The sequence below is a fragment of the Neophocaena asiaeorientalis genome, unplaced genomic scaffold (assembly GCF_003031525.2).
Source record: "Neophocaena asiaeorientalis asiaeorientalis breed wild unplaced genomic scaffold, Neophocaena_asiaeorientalis_V1.1 scaffold30, whole genome shotgun sequence".
NCBI classification, from domain to species: domain Eukaryota; kingdom Metazoa; phylum Chordata; class Mammalia; order Artiodactyla; family Phocoenidae; genus Neophocaena; species Neophocaena asiaeorientalis.
In genome coordinates this window covers 17,404,172-17,421,241 of record NW_020174923.1, presented here as the reverse complement: position 1 = coordinate 17,421,241, position 17,070 = coordinate 17,404,172, and the positions used below count along the sequence as shown (strand labels likewise).

The following is a 17,070-nucleotide window of genomic DNA, read 5'->3' as shown; positions in this document are numbered from 1 at the left end:
CTGTGCTCTAGAGCCCGTGAGCCACAACTACTGAGTCCGTGTGCCACAACTACTGAAGCCCGTGCACCTAGAGCCCGTGCTCCGCAACAAGAGAAGCCACTGCAATGAGAAGCCTGTGCACCGCAGCAAAGAGTAGCCCCTGCTCACTGCAGCTAGAGATATCCCGCGCGCAGCAAAGAAGACCCAATGTAGCCAAAAATAAAATAAATAAAATTTTTTAAAAATTAAAAACAAAGAACCTACCAAATTCTTTATTTAGGGGATATAGCAGTGAGTAAAACAGAAAAGGTCCTTGTTCTATGGACTTACATTCTAGGGCAGCAATATAGACCACAAACAAGAAAACAAATTAGATACTTTCTGATAGTGGTAAGTGCTGTGAAGAAAATAAACCGAAATGGTGTAACTGACAAGGAATGGGGGCGCTACTTTTAGGTTGTGTGGTCTCAGAAGTCCTAGCTGGAAAAAAAATGAGATTTGATCTGATGCCTAAAAGGAAAGAGAAGATCTGGGAAATGGAACTGTTAGTGCAAAGGCCCTAAAGCAGGAACGAGCTAGGCTTGTTCAAGACTCAGAGAGGTTTGGTCTGAGGAGCAAACTGGGAAAGCCGCTCGGAGTTTTTGAAAAGGAGAGTAATATGTGATTTTGTCAGTGAGGATAAGGTAGGTTCTGGTTTTAGGCCCTTTTCCATTTTTTAAAATGGAGAATGCTAGGGCTTCCCTGGTGGCGCAGTGGTTGAGAGTCCGCCTGCCGATGCAGGGGACACGGGTTTGTGCCCCGGTCCGGGAAGATTCCATATGCCGCGGAGCGGCTGGTCCCGTGAGCCATGGCCACTGAGCCTGCGCGTCCGGAGCCTGTGCTCCGCAACGGGAGAGGCCATGACAGCGAGAGGCCTGTGTACAGCAAAAAAAAAAAAAAATGGAGAATGCCAAACAGCTTTTGCTTATGTGTGTATTTGTTATTTATTGCTGTGTAACAAATCACCCAAAATTTAATGACTTAAAACAACACTAATCATTTATTTTCTCTGGGTTTCTGCGGGCCTGCAATTTGGGAGCAGCTTGGCTGGAATTTTATGACTTGGGATCTCTTGTGAGGTTGCAGTCATCTGAAAGCTAGACTAAGGCTGAAGGATCTGCTTGCCAGATGGCTCAATCACAGGATGGGTAAGTTGGGGCCAGCTCTTAGCAGGAAGCCTCCATTCCTCTCCACGCAAGCCTTTCCACAGGCATACTTGAGTGTCCTCATGTCATGGCTGCTGGCTTCCCCCATATCAGGTGATCTAAGAAACAGCAGTACAGATATTGAAATATCTTTTATGACCTAGCCTCAGAAGCCACACATTATTATTTCCTCAATACTCTATTGGTACATAGCCCTGTTGGATGTGGGCATGCTATCAGGAGTCGAGGATAGTCAATGCAGGCCATTTTGGAGACCGGCTACCACAATGTGGGTATCTTTAAATTTATACTAATAAATATATTTTATGTATTTGTGTGTATATATATTCTTATAAAATCATATTTGATATTTACCATCTTAGGAATTAAACCAAAATTTTAAAATACTAGTTTGTTCATTTAAAAATAAGCCCTCTGAGATGGGATAGGGAGGGTGGGAGGGAGGCTCAAGAGGGAGGGGATATACATATAGCTGATTCACTTTGTTGTACAGCAGAAACTAACACAACATTGTAAAGCAATTATACTCCAATAAAGATGTGAAAAAAAATAAAAATAAAAAATAGGTGGGGCTTCCCTGGTGGTGCAGTGGTTGAGAGTCTGCCTGCCGATGCAGGGGACATGGGTTCGTGCCCTGGTCTGGGAAGATCTCAACTACTGAAGCCCACACGCCTAGAGCCCATGCTCTGCAACAAGAGAAGCCACTGCAATGGGAAGCCCGCGTACCACAACGAAGAGTAGCCCCCGCTCGCTGCAACTAGAGAAAGCCCACATGCAGCAACGAAGACCCAATACAGACAAAAATATAAATAAATAAATTTTTAAAAAATAAAAATAAGCCCTCTGAGGGACTTCCCTGGTAGCACAGTGGTTAAGAATCTGCCTGCCAGTGCAGGGGACACGGGTTCAATCCCTGGTCCGGGAAGATCCCACATGCCACAGAGCAACTAAGCCCATGCACCACAACCACTGATCCTGTGCGCCACAGCTACTGAAGCCCGCGTGCCTAGAGCCCGTGCTCCACAACAAGAGAAGCCACCGCAATGAGAAGCCCGCACGCAGCAACGAAGACCCAACGCAGCTAAAAATAAATAAATAAATAATTTTTAAAATAAATAAAAATAAGCCCTCTGTGTGTTAACATAGATGGTGCATTTTTAATGGAAATAGAAGAATGGCATTATTGTACATTTCTGCAAATCTCTTTAATACCTGATTTAACAGAAGAGTGTTGGAGTCTCATTTTTGCCTCTGCATACTCCACTGAACATTCATGAGAGAAAGAGAGCAAAAATGGTTAATGAGCATTTGGTGTCCTGAGAGTGAAGCTACAGGAGTGGACCTTTCTTGGGATAACCAAACCTACGCCAAGAGAACAGGCTGGAGACACGTTCTGTGGTGCTCTTGGTCACCCATTTATGGAATTTCAGAAGGGCAGTGGAGATTACTGCCAGGCACAGCATGACCTCTGTGCAGACAAGTGAACTGTAGAAATTCATTACTACTCCACCGAGAAGCCCCCATAAAAGTGGTTAACCTGGACACGGAAGCGTGGAACTGAAATCCTCAGAGCATTGTACTTCCTTTCTACTGCCTCAGTATCACTGGATTGAAGAATTGCTGCTTTTTGTTAGGAGGTTCATTTCATTTCCCATTACTCCCAATTTCATACTCAAAAGCACTGAGAATTTCAAGTGGAGTATATTGAAGTAGACTCAGTTTCTTTGCATCATTTCTGTATTCAATTTTTAAAATTCTTTCATAAACTCTATTGAGTGTTTTAAAACTAAATTAACATGGCTCAGATGATCCATGCAGCTCCTGTGGAAGTCACTTACAAGAACATGAGATTTCTTATTACACACAATCCAACAAATGTGACCTTAAGCAAATTTATAGAGGACCTTAAGATGTATGGAGTTACCACAATAGTAAGACTATGTGAAGCAACTTATGACACTACTCTCGTGGAGAAAGAAGGCATCCATGTTCTCGACTGGCCTTTTGATGATGGCACACCACCATCTAACCAGATTGTTGATGATTGGTTAAGTCTTGTGAAAATTAAGTTCCGTGAAGACCCTGGTTGTTGTATTGCCATTCATTGTGTTGCAGGCCTTGGGAGAGCTCCAGTGCTTGTCGCCCTAGCATTAATTGAAGGTGGAATGAAATATGAAGATGCAGTACAGTTCATAAGACAAAAGCGGCTTGGAGCTTTTAACAGCAAGCAACTTTTGTATTTGGAGAAGTATCGTCCTAAAATGTGGCTGTGCTTCAAAGACTCCAGTGGTCATAGAAACAACCGTTGCCTTCAGTAAAACTGGGGTGCCTGATGCCATTGCTTGGAAGTGGAAACTAGACGGGATGGAATTTGTCATACGTGTTATCCAGCACGTTGGCTTGGTGAGGTCTGATGAAGCTTCCATAGGAGTGTTGAAAAGCAGTTTTACCAGGCCAGAAACCTGGCAGAATTGCAACCTCTATGTTTGGGTTATGATCAACCTACTTGGACACTTAGCAAAGGATTCTTGCTGTTCAGCATTTAAAATGTGCTTATCATTTGTACCAATTGACCTTTCCTGAAATCATACAGTATTGAGTCATGTCTTTAAATCTGTTTCCATGCCAGAGTTGTATCAATATATAAGAAATTTAGAAAGACTAGGTGCCAAAATACCCAGGACAATACTTACATATTTTTTGTATCATATAGAACTGAAATCCCAGGAACTATGAACACTCTGGACCTTGTGTGGTTTATTCCTTCCATCATCTCAAACATAGAAAGTAGGGCCTGTAAGGTTCTTTGCTCGCAGTTCCCACATTCATACCAGTATACATCAGATTTGCTCTTTTTTTTTAATTAACCAAGTCTTACAGTGATTATCTAATGTCTTTCTGTAAATCTCATTTTGTGCTGTTATAGAAGACCTCCATTTTGAAAATCTACATTGTACAGAAGCACATGTTTTTAATGTCTCCAGACAAAAAAAGCCTTAATTTTAATGTTTGCGCTTTGGGGTGCAACTTACATGGGGGGGCCTGATGAAAGAATGGGAGGAGGCTATTAAGTACTTTTAGTAAAATGTTGCCTTTGTCTTGTGCAGGACGTAGAGAACATGCCCTTTAACTTAGTAAATATTTTTTAAAAGGTAGAAATACTTTGTTATTGTAGCTAAAACAATTCTTAATCATAAAATTTCTGAAATTCTTGTAATTATTTTTCAAACTTATCTGAAGTTGTTTACCAACTTAATTTTGTTTGAAGTGTGATTCCCAACCTCTCTTGCAGAAAAAAAAAAACAAACAGAAGTGGGTTTACATTTAATACTTTATATGCCTTTTGAGCTGTGTAACTTAATATTTGGATACTTGACAATTTGTTTTATTATGTAATTGATAATATGGTGATGTGTATTAACCACATCACCATATATTTATACTCAACCATATATTATAGCTCAACCATATATTTATACTGCCCGGGAACATGTGGTTATACTTCTGTGGGAGAAATAATTTGTCAGTGTTCACCAGCTTGTAAAAATCTAGTGCGAGGGCTTAAACCTTAAATAAATGATGAAATGCATTTATCGTCATTGAAAAAAAAATGGGTAATGATGTTAATATCACTGTAAAAAGTTTCAACCTCATGGAACCTTCTGAAAGGGCTGAACCACACTTTGACAATCTTGAGCTAGAGTCTGATATGGTAACAAATGATGCCCAAATCTCAGTAGGTTACAACAACAAAGGTTTATTTTTTTTTAAGATGAATGGCTTTTTTTTTTAATTAATTTATTTTATTTCTGGCTGCGTTGAGTCTTCGTTGCTGCATGCAGGCTTTTCTCTAGTTGCAGCGAGCGGGGGCTACTCTTAGTTGTGGCGAGCGGGGGGCTACTCTTAGTTGTGGTGCACGGGCTTCTCATTGCAGTGGCTTCTTCTGTTGTGGAGCACAGGCTCTAGGAGCGCGGACTTCAGTAGTTTTGGCTCATGGGCTCAGTAGTTGTGGCTTGCGGCTCTAGAGCACAGGCTCAGTAGTTGTGGTGCACGGGCTTAATTGCTCCGTGGCATGTGGGATCTTCCCGGACTAGGGCTGGAACCCGTGTCCCCTGCATTGGCAGGTGGATTCTTAACCACTGCACCACCAGGGAATCCCTATTAATCATGCTACACATCCATTATGGCTTGCCCATGGTTCTGTTCCAGGTACTCTTCATCAAAGAACCCATGTTGACAGGGCACCCTTTGGCTGGACATCGCTAGATAGGGGAAGAGAGAACTTGGTAAACCAGCCTGCCTTTTAAAACTTATTCTTGGAAATGATGTGTCACTTTTTTCCTTGTTTCATAGCCAAAGCAAGTCACATGGCCAAGCTGGATTCTTCAGAGCTGAGATGTATACTCTTCTGCAGGGAGAGGCCCCATGGGAAGGGATACCAAGTATATGTGGTATATAAACTTCTACCATGGTGCTTAAAGAATATCACTGGTTGCTCATGGAGAATGGATTATACTGGGAAGAGGTAGGAAGCTATTCAAGAGTAGAAGTATGTTAGGAATTGACTGCAGTACTTTCGGCAAGAAATAACCGTGGGTTGGACTACAGTTGTGGCAGTGGTCTGATTCAAGATGTACTTTGGAGTTGGTAGAATTTGTTCTGGGAGTGGGGTGGGGATAAGGGAAAGTACTGAAAGATAACTTACAGGTTTGAACAACTGAGTGGATGATGTGACATTTACTGAGATGGGACAGGCTGAGAAAAGGATAGATGAGGTTTTTTTGGGGGGGTGGAACAAATGTTAAACATCTTAAGCCTGAGATGCCTATTTTACACCTAAATGGAAATGTCTAGTAGGTACTTGAATATATGTCTGGAGATCTGGGGAGATGTCAGAACTTGGGCGTTAGCATAGAGCTGAATTGTAAGGCCATGGAGTTGGAAGAGATCTCCTTGGGAGAAAGTGTTAATAGGGAAGAGAAGAGGGCTGAGGGTTAAGGGCTAAAGCCTTGGCCTACGCCAACATTTTTAAATGGAAGTGGCTTTGGATCCAGCAAAGGAGGTTGAAGAGCCATTGAGGTAAGATGAAAATGGGTAGAAATGGAAGCAAAAAGAAGAAAGTGTTTCAAGAAGGAGGGAGTAGGCTGTTTCAATGTTCTGTAAGTCAGATAGGATTGGGGAAAATGCAAGTCACAGTTGATAAGTGGAGGGGTGAGGATCAAACTCTAATTGGGTGAGTTGAAGAAACGAAGGGAAGTGAGGAATGGAGACACCACTTTTGAGAATTTTTTTTGGGGGGGGTTGGATAAGTGGAAAAAGGGAGACAAAAGATGTGAAGATGAAATTGTGTGTATGTGAAATCTTTATGTAAACTATAAGCTTTAGGCTTATTTTGTTAGTTATTATTGAACTCCTAGGAATTTCAAACTAGCTTAGTGTGAAGAATCACTAAGATGCTACTGCTAGTCTCCAGCTTGCTGGCTATTAAGCCTCAAAATATCTCCAGCCTATGAAAAGCTGATACATGAAGAGACAGAAATAGAGAACAGAGCGGAAAACGAAGGGGAAGGGGGGAAAAGGTTTGCTGAGTTAATATTGTCCTCCCAGGGCCCCCGTAGGGCAGTCTCGCAGCTCTTACGTAATTTTAGAGGCGGAGACGACAGGAAATTTAAACCGAAGCCGCGGCCCTGGGCACCTAGAGAATGATGTTATAGTTGCAGAGAAACAGCCGGCGCACGGGAGGCTGAAAGCTCATGGAACCCGCGAATGTGATACGGCGGCCTTAGAGGAGTACGGAGGCCGAGAAAGAGCCGAGAATTTGAGGAGGGAGCCGGGAAAGGGTACGGATGCCGGGAAGGGGAAGCAGGGGTGAGAAGCAAGGCGGAAAGGGTCCTAAGAGTTAAAGAAGGGTGCGGGGTTGGGAAGTGGGCACAGGAATTGGGGAGCAGATAGGTCCGGGAGCTGGGGAGAGTAGAGAGACCGAGAAGGGGTCACAGGAATAGAAGGGATAGAGATCTAAAGGGGGCAGAAGGACTGGGGGGACAAGAGCCTGGAGGGAGGCACGGGAATTGAAATGTAAGGCAAGGGGTGGCGAAGAGGCCACGGGAGTTGAGGGAGCAGAGTGTGAAAGCGGGCAGAGGGACTGAGGGATAAGAACCTAGAAGGAGGCGCGGGAATGGAGAGGGGACATGGGTTGGGATGGAGTTGAGTCTTGGGGTTCCTGGGACCCTCGATGGGAATTGTGCGGGGTTTGGGAGGCGGGAGGAGGGGATGATGGAAGGTCGAAGGCTAGTGAAGGTGGTTCAGCTGCTGTTTTGTCCTTCTTTTTCAGGCGACGATTGCCTTGAACTGGAGAGTTCAATGGCTGAGAGTAGGCTCCGGGCTCCGGACCTAGGTGGGTAACAGGTCAAACCTAGGGATGCGAGGTCACAGTTGCAACTCCCGCCCCAGAGTCTCTTGGGAAGAAAAGGCCGAGAAATGTTAGTTCTCTTAAGGTTTTCTAATTACTTTGTGTGGCGGAGGGGGAGTGGGGGAGTGGAGTATGTGTTGAGGGATGTCATGGATCATTTAGGAATTCATGATAAAGGTCAAACAAGAGCTTTCAGTCAGATATTATGAATAAGATTAGAAGACTTGCTAATTATTAACTTATAAAACCCGTATCCATGGTTATTTTTACCATACAATTCTTAAAGTTATCGATAAACGGCCCCACCCAATTAGATAAGTATTCCAGCATGTAGTCACTTCCCTCGGTACTGCCTTCTCCCCTCTTAGCATCATCTAGTTTGAGTCCTGGATTGTTACACATATGCCATTTGTTTGTTGCCTTTCAAACAGTGATACACCTCACTAAATTATTTACTCTCCCTTCCCGTGTCTGTTGCTTTCTTCTGGATCTATTTCTCTTTTTGCTGATGAACTTTCTCCAAGAGTGTTTTCAAAAGGGGGCTTTATGTGATAAACTTTCTGAGGCTTGTATGCCTGAGAACATGTTTATTTCACCCTTGTATTAAAATTCTTGAGTCAAAGTTTTTTTTCCTTCAACACATTGAAAAATGACGGTGGTTTCTTCTTGCAAAAAGCAGGTGCTGTTGAAAATTGATGTCGATCTGATTCTTGTTACTTAGTTTGTGACCTGCTTTTCTCTGTAGAAGATTTAAGATTATCCTCTTTATATTTGTTCTTAAAATTCACTATACCATAACCATGTGTGAATTTTGGAGGGTTTTAGTTTTCATAAAAATAAAATTATGAGAAATGAAAACAAAAATTACAGTTTTATGCTTACACAGTTTATTTTTTTTAATTTATCTATTATTTATTTTTGGCTGCGTTGGGTCTTTGTTGCTGCGCGCAGGCTTTCTCTAGTTGGGGCGAGCGGGGGCTACCCTTCATTGCGGTGCGAGGGCTTCTCATTGCAGTGGCTTCTCTTGTTGCGGAGCACAGGCACTAGGTGCACAGGCTTCAGTAGTTGTGGCTCGCAGGGTCAGTAGTTGTGACTCACGGGCTCTGGAGTGCAGACTCAATAGTTGTGGCACATGGGCTTAGTTGCTCCGCAGCATGTGGGATCTTCCCAGACCAGGGCTTGAACCCATGTCCCCTGCATTGGCAGGCGGATTCTTAAGCACTGCACCACCAGGGAAGTCCCTATGCTTGCACAGTTTAAAAGGCCGAGGTATGTCTCACACACACACACACACACACACACACACACACACACACGAGTGGGAGTTGCTCCCCCTTTCATAACTCCTGATTCCCACTCCCTAGGGTACAACCATTTATGCTCTTTTAGCTATTTCTTCTAGTATTACCTTCTTATTTCTAAATAGCGAGATCATACTGCTTTTGTTGTTTTCAATTTTCAATTATATCTATTGACTTTCTGATATAGAGGATAAAGAGATTTTTCTGGCCCCCTCTCCTCTACATCACACATAAACACATACACATTTCCCTCCTCTCCTCCCATTCCCCCAATATATATGTAGTAATTTTTGTTGTCATTTTTGTATTTACATTATGATGATATTAGCTGAGCCATATAGCAAACCGAAGTAAGCTTTGTTTTCTGTGTATGGATCACTAATTCATGTCTAAATATAAACCAAATATAAACCAAAAATATAAACCTTCTCTCAATACTTTCAAGCTCATCAGAGAATCAGTTTCTTCTTTGTGGGGGACATACCTCCTGAGACCATTTGTCTTAGTACTACAGTCTGGTCCAGCTCTGCACTAGGCCTGTTGCACTGATTCCATCCTAGGCTCTCCCTTCATCATTCTGTGGAATTCCCTTTGCTGCTTTCCTCTGTAGGGTTCCCTGTGTTCTAAATTCCATATTTTCCTCTCTTTGTTTACATCCTCATTTTGGGCGAGTACATCTTCTAGTATAGCTTCCTGAGAAAGGGTATGTGACAAGTAAAGTTTTTGAGACCTTGTAGGTATGACAGTTCTTTATGCCACATAAAGAGTTCTAGGTTGGAAATAGTTTTCTCTGAGTTTTGAAGACACTTTTCATCTTTTAGCTTCCACTGTGCTGTGGCAAAGTCTGATGTTGTCAGTATTTCCACCCTCGTCCTGCACACTGACTGCAAGGGCCTAGACCCCATGTGCTCTGAACCACCCCTACCCCATCTAGCATGATTGCTGTCTAGCAACAATACTGCTGTTATTATTGTCTCTCCTTTTTACTTCCGAATTAGCCGTCATTATGATTGTTTTACACAGTCAGTGATTGTTTAGATTTATACATATTTTTACCAGTTTGGGGACATTTCAGTCCTTCCTTCTGGGTTCAGTTTCCTTCTTTCCAAAGTATACCTTTTAGAAGTCCTTTAGTAATAATTGGTTGATGATAAACTGTTTGGGCTTTTGTTTAAAAAATGTGTTTAGTTTACCCTCATTCTTTATTTAATCAGATGTAAAATTCAAAGTTGACATTTATTTTCCCCCAGCATTGTAAATACTTATTTTAATAAAATTTAAGTATTTAATCATTTAAATACTTATTTTATAGTCTATGCCTGATCATTCTGTTTGAAGCTCTTGGGGATCCAATCTTGCTGTCTTTAATTTCTGCTGATTCTTATCCATGATCGTTTGTTTTCTTTGTGTGTTTTTTAATGTTGGAGTGTGAGCTAATGTTTGATGATGGTTTTTTTGTGGGGTTTTTTTTGCGGTACGCGGGCCCCTCACTGTTGTGGTCTCTCCCGTTGCAGAGTGCAGGCTCAGCGGCCATGGCTCACGGGCCCAGCCGCTCCGCGGCATGTGGGATCTTCCTGGACCGGGGCACGAACCCGTGTCCTCTGCATCGGCAGACGGACTCTCAACCACTGTGCCACCAGGGAAGCCCCATTCCCTTTTTTTTAATTAAAAAAATTTTTTATTGAGGTACAATTGACATACAACATTCCCTTTTATTGTTGAATATTATTCTGTTGTGTGGATTACCACATTTTATCCATTCAACGGTTGATGGACATGAGTTTCCACTTTCTGGCTATTATGAATAATACTGCTATAGACATTTGTTTCCAGGTTATCGTGTGGACATATATTTTTTTCCATGAGTGTACCTAAGAGTCATGTTGCTCGGTCATATGGTAACTCTCTGTGTAACCTTTTGAGGAACTGACAGACTTTTCCAATTGGCTGCATCATTTTACATTCCCACCAGCAAAGAATGAGGGTTCCAATTTCTCTATGTTCTCACCAACACTTGTTATTATCTGTCTTTTTTTGTTAAAGCCATCCTAGTGGGTATAAAGTGGTATCTCTTTGTGGTTTCAATTTGCATTTTCCTAATGGCTGATGACTTTGTGCATCTTTTCATGTGCTTATTGGCCATTTGTATATCTTTGGAGAAATGTCTGTTCATGGCCCATTTTTAAATTGGATGTTTTTTTTTTAATATTTGAGGGTTTTTTTAACTATTATATTTTTACGTCCATTATCTCCAATTACTTCTTTTCTTTACCTGCTGTTCCTATTTTATGTTTCTAGTATGCTCCTTGCCGTCTTGAGGATATTTATTATGCTTTAAAATTCTTTTTTCTGTCTGGTCCATTAATTATGAGAGAAAGACAACCTATACCAGAGAAAGCATCTTTTATAGTACTTGCTTTCTTCAGTTGCCTCATATTTTCTTAGAAGCTAATGTTCTCTTGAGACTGTTAGCCACTCTGATTGGTAATGTGCTCCTGGAAGAAGATGCAAAAGCTTAGGTTCTCATGTTATGCCCCTCCTTTGAGTTTAGGGCTTGGGGGTTGGATAGAAGAGGAAAACCACCCCAAGGTGGGGAGCCCCTGGTTCCAGTGTGGACTCAGTCACCCCCCGCTTTGCAGCAGCATTCTGAGCCCCCCAGTACACACATGTTGCTTTGTACTACTCATTTGCAAGAACTGTTTCCTTGAGATGTAATTACCAAACTAACCAAATGGATGGGGCAAGGGAGGGAGGCTCATTCGTGCCATCTTGACCTCTTGTTAACTGTTTCTCTTTCACACACAAGCATATTCACCCCAAGGTAGGCTCCACCACTGCCCTGATGTTGCCCTACTGTGTCTGGTTGGTGCTGGGCTGCTTATCTGGCACTGGCAGTGACCCAGTGAGCACAACTAGAAGGCATTCTCCAGTCTCACCCTCCTGTGAGTCCTGGCATTCCGCTCTAGGCTTGCTGTTCACCCAGCCCCCCGTTTCTGACTCTGGCATCCATCTAATTCCCTCTTCAGTGGCTTCCCTAGGATTAGGTCCTGTGGAGAAAGTCACAGGCCTTGTTTGAAAGTCAAAAGGGCTTATTCTGAGAAAGCCGTCTATACAAATGTTGAATCTTTATGTTGTATCACCTGGAACTAATATAATGTTGTATGTCAGTTATACCTCAATAGAAAGCAAAAGAGGGACTTCCTTGGTGGCACAGTGGTTAAGAACCTGCCTGCCAGTGCAGGGGACACAGGTTCGAGCCCTGGTCTGGGAAGATCCCACATGCCGTGGAGCAACTAAGCCCGTGCGCCACAACTACTGAGCCTGTGCTCTAGAGCCCGAGAACCACAACTACTGAAGCCCGCATGCCTAGAGCCCGTGCTTCGCAAAAAGAGAAGCCACCACAGCGAAGAGTAGCCCCGCTCGCCACAACTAGAGAAAGCCCCCGTGCAGCAACAAAGACCCAATGCAACCATAAATTAATTAATTAAATTTTTTTTTTTTAAAAAAGCAAAGAAAAAGAAAGCCTTCTGGAGAAGGTGGCCTTGGGGAGGGAACCAAACTGGCTACAGTTATAATAATTCCCCTGGCTGACATTCAGCGCATACTCCTGGTATGGCTGTATCAGATGTTTCTGGCCAGTCTCCATTCTGAATGGTTGGTGCCTGTTTTGAATAGCTCCTCAGTGAGGGTGGGTGTTTATCATTATCACTATTTCAGAAGTGAGGAAATAGGGTTTCATAGACACTAAGTGAGATTATTGTGACTTACCCAGGGTTACACAGCTAGTAGGAGGGTGAGGCAGGACTCAGAACAAAGGCCTTTTCTGTAAAATACCAAGCTGACTTTCCAGTATTTTCTGTCTCTATATACCTAGGACTTTCAGGAAAAGGGTGGTTTATGGGACCAGAAGGTAAGTGCTTGAGGGTCAGGTGCCAGCTGAGGATGGGAGAGCAGGATCTGGTTTAAGCATTATGGGAATGATAATGATGTGTAAGTCAGAGGACTCTTCCCAAAATAGTTCCCAGTCTACTGGGGAGGTCAGAGGTGGACCTGAAGGAGTGAGTAAACAAGAATATGAAGCTGAAAATACTAAGAGGACAGACAATCAGTAATGTGGAACTCAGAGAAAGAGAAACAGTATCTCATCAGGGCAAGCAGGGTTTAACTGAGGAGGTTCAATCAAAAGTCTGTCTGGCTGGTAGATAGGAAAAATTCAGGAATTCATGGAATCGAAGAGTTTTAGAAGATTTAAAAAAATACCAGGTCCATGGGACTTCCCTGGTGGTCCAGTGGCTAAGACTCTGCGCTCCCAATGCAGGGCGCTCGGGTTCAATCCCTGGCCAGGGAACTAGATCCCGCATGCCTCGACTAAAAGATCCCGCACACGGCAATGAAGATCCCGCGTGCCGCAACTAAGACCCAGCGCAGCCAAATAAATAAATAAATATTTTTTAAAAATAAAATCAGGTCCAAACCCCTCATTTAAAGTCCAGCAGTTTTACTAACTATATCTTGGTATCAGCTATTCTGGGTCAATTTTTTGAAGTATGTGTCATGCTCTTTCAATATGTTAGTTTCAAATATGTATTTTTATTTCAGGAAAGATTTTAGAGTTTTTAGTATTCTGGGTGTTTTTGTTTGTTTTAGTTTTTGTCTTCAGAGACTCTGATTATCTGTATATTAGAACTTCTGTGCTTATCTTCAATATTTGCCACCTTCTCTTGAATCCTTTTTATCTCTTCAAATGTTAACATTTTGTTGTGAAAGTTTTCAAACCTGCAACAAAGTCGAAAGTAACAGTGAGCACAGACACACCACTTAGATTTTACCATTGACATTTTATTTGTTTTGTGTGTGTGTGTGTGTGTGTGTGTATGTTTGAAAGTTTTCAAACCTGCAACAAAGTCGAAAGTAACAGTGAGCACAGACACACCACTTAGATTTTACCATTGACATTTTATTTGTTTTTTTGTGTGTGTGTGTGTGTGTGTGTGTATGTGTTTTGGGTTTTTGTTTGTTTTGTTTTGTTGTTTTTTTGGCCGCACCACGCGGGTTTTGGGATCTTAGTTCCCTGACCAGGGTATGAACACATGCCCTGGCTGTGAAAGCACCAAGTCCTAACCACTGGGAATTCCCTATGACTGACATTTTAATACATTTGTTTTATCACATATCTGTCCATCTTTTTTTGATACACTTCAAGTAATTTGTAGACATTATAATAATTCAGCATGCATTTCATTGACCAGAATTCCATACTTGTTTGTAGTTTTTTTCCTTTTAATGTAAAATGTGTATACAATGAAATGCACAATTCTCAAAGGTATGTTCATTGAGGTGGGGTTTTTTTAGCTTGATTGAGTTATAATTTACATACTGTAAAATTCATTTGTTGCAAATGTACACTTGCAATGCTTTTTAGGTAATTTACAGAGTTGTGCAGTCAACACAACAATCTAATTGCAGAATATTTCCATCACCCCAGAAAGAACCTCATGCCAGTTTGCAAACACTCCTCATCCCCACCCCCAGCCCTAAGCAGCCACTAATCTAATTTCTGTCTCTAATTTTCCTTTTCTGAACATTTCATAAAAATGTAATTTACAGTATGTGGTCTTTTGTGTCAGGCTTTTCTCACTCAGCGTATTTCTGAGGTTCAGAACTGTAGCCTGTTGCTGTAGCCTGTGTCCACAGTTCATTTGTTTTTATTGCCAAATAATATTCCATCGTATGGATAGACCACATTTTGCCTACCATTTTATTTACATTTGAATTGTTTCCACTTTGGGGCCAAAATGAATAATGCTGCTGTGAACATTCTTGCCCAAGTTTTATTTGGAAGTATGTTTTCATTTCTCCTGGGGGTATGCCTAGGAGTGGAATTGCTGGGTTTCGTGTTAACTCTATACTTAACCTTTTGAGAAACTGCCACACTGTTTTCTAAAGTGGCTGCACCATTTTACATTCCCACCATCCATGTATGAGGGTTGGGTTTCTCCGCATCTGGGCTTCCCAAGGACAGGAACACAAGTCTCACGTCCACCTTGGTGGATGGGTGCCCGAGGCCTGGCCAGGTGCCATGATGCGGGGGCTGTTTGCGAGGGCTGACTGACCTGCAGGACTCTCTCTTACCTCAGGCTTCTCACTTTGCTCCCCTTTGTTGTTGTTTTCTAGGGGCTCAGCTAGGAGTTTCCAGTTGTCTGGGAAAATGCCAGAAGAGCTCACCGGATGCTGGGAGGCAGCCCTTTTCTGGAAAGTCCTTTTACTTGGATCTGCCCGCTGGCAAGAACCTCCAGTTTTTGACGGGGGCCATCCAGCAGCTGGGTGGGGTATGTAACCTGCTTCTCTCCTGTGGTACCATGTGCCTTTGTGCGTTGTAGGGCAGGAGCTGGAGAGGGATTATATCTGTGACCTCCAGGTATTTTCAGGGGTATCACTACATTTTCCAAAGCAATTTAAGTATAAACCATTTTTTAAAAATAAAGTTAAATTTGTTCCCTAATTGGAAAAGCAATATCTGTTCATTCTAGAGACTTTGGAGAACATGGAACTGTTCAAGTAACAACCATCATTGTGATATATTTATTTTCTTGTGGATTCTTTTCTCCCTTCCCTCTGGGTAGATGACTGGGTATGTTATAAATATATTGGAGAAAGGATTTGAGAGAAGATGTAGAACCAAGAGTGGAAGTGGTAAGGCTATTGCAAAAATGATGATGAAGATCTCTTTCTCTCTCTCTCTCCCTCTCTCTCTCTCTCTCTCTCTCTCTCTCTCTCGTGGCTTTATTGAGATATAATTCACATACCATACAATTCACCCATTTAAAATATACAGTTCAATGGTTCTTAGTGTATTCACAGAGATGTGCAAATTGTGTGATTACACAGTCAATTCTAGAACATTTTCATCAGCCCCCCCCCAAAAAAAGACCTATGCCTATCATCAGTCACTCCCCATTTCCCTCAACACTCCCAACCCTGTATAACCACTCATCTACTTTATTTTATTTAATGCTTATTTTCTGTGTAGCTATGATCATGAATACATTTTTGATTACCAACTTTTTGCCCATAACCTTAAAGCATTAGCACTTTCCTATCATTCTTACCCCTTATGGACATTCTTTGTAATGAGTATGTAATATCCTTTCGAGTAGATTATTAATTTACTTAACAGTTAACCTATGGGCATTTAGATTATTTCTGAATTTTAGCTCTTATAAATAGTACTGTGGTGAACAACTTGGGTAAAAGCATTTGCTGTATCTGAGTCCATTACAGTATTTTCTAGAGCACATCATACAGTACTTTTAGTAAGGGGTTGACAGGGGTATTTCTGTGTTTAGAAAATAGGATGGTAACACTTGGCCCAAAAGAGGCAGGTAACTGGGGAAATTGCATGAATAGGATCAGAATGCAGAGGCTCTTTGCCATCAAACGAATGGAAACTCAGGGATATAGAAACTCAGCAATGGGGATGGACAGAATGAGGATTATACACCCAAACCAGCCCAAAATTACATGTTGAACTTTCAGTCTGTTCTTTCATTTAGCCTTTGCTGTGTAAAAAACCACCCCAGAACTTAGGCTTAAAACTATTTATTGTTTCTCACTGTTCTGTGTACTGGCTGAGTGCTTTCTCTGCTGGTTTCATAAGGGCTCACACCTGCAGCTGCGTTCGGCTGCAGGGTCAGCTGGGCTGGAAGGACCAGAGATGACCTCACTCACACAGCTGGCTGTTGGTGCTGGCTGCCTCTATGTGACTTCTCATACATTGTATGAGAAGTGTCTTACATACGTCATATGTATATACACCATCATATGTACATACAGTGAGCTAGACCAGCTAATGTACAAGGTGGTCTTAGGGCAGCTTTCCCAGAAGATGAAGGGAGAAGCTATAAGGTCTCTTGAGGCTGTAGAACTCACACGTATTACTTTCATCACATTCTGTTGGTCAAAAGGAGTCCAATTCAAGGGAGTGGACAGATAGGCTCCATCTCCTGATGGGAGGAACAGCAAAGTCAAAGGAGTGGGTTTGTTGGGATGGGAGGAACGTGTGGCCCTGAAATCATCTTTTTGCCATATTACAGAAGATAGGCACACTCCTTCAAGCCATAGCTTTAAAGATTTTTTAAAATTGTGATAAAATGTATATGACATAAAATATGCCTTT

At 42.1% G+C, this 17,070-nt stretch overlaps 1 protein-coding gene and 1 pseudogene across 1 annotated transcript in view; both read left to right on the top strand.

The window, feature by feature from the left end:
- The first annotated feature begins 2,980 nt into the window (after nt 1-2,980).
- Nucleotides 2,981-3,502, top strand: LOC112410453 (protein tyrosine phosphatase type IVA 1 pseudogene; annotated as a pseudogene).
- Nucleotides 3,503-5,571: 2,069 nt separating this feature from the next.
- Nucleotides 5,572-17,070, top strand: part of DBF4B (DBF4B-CDC7 kinase regulatory subunit) — a 28,550-nt gene continuing 17,051 nt past the window's right edge. The window contains exons 1-4 of the mRNA XM_024760905.1: nt 5,572-5,709; nt 6,792-7,024; nt 7,516-7,578; nt 15,069-15,223. Of these exons, the coding sequence (XP_024616673.1) occupies nt 5,690-5,709; nt 6,792-7,024; nt 7,516-7,578; nt 15,069-15,223 (471 nt within the window). The 5' untranslated portion in view covers nt 5,572-5,689. The remainder of the gene's footprint in view (nt 5,710-6,791; nt 7,025-7,515; nt 7,579-15,068; nt 15,224-17,070) is intronic.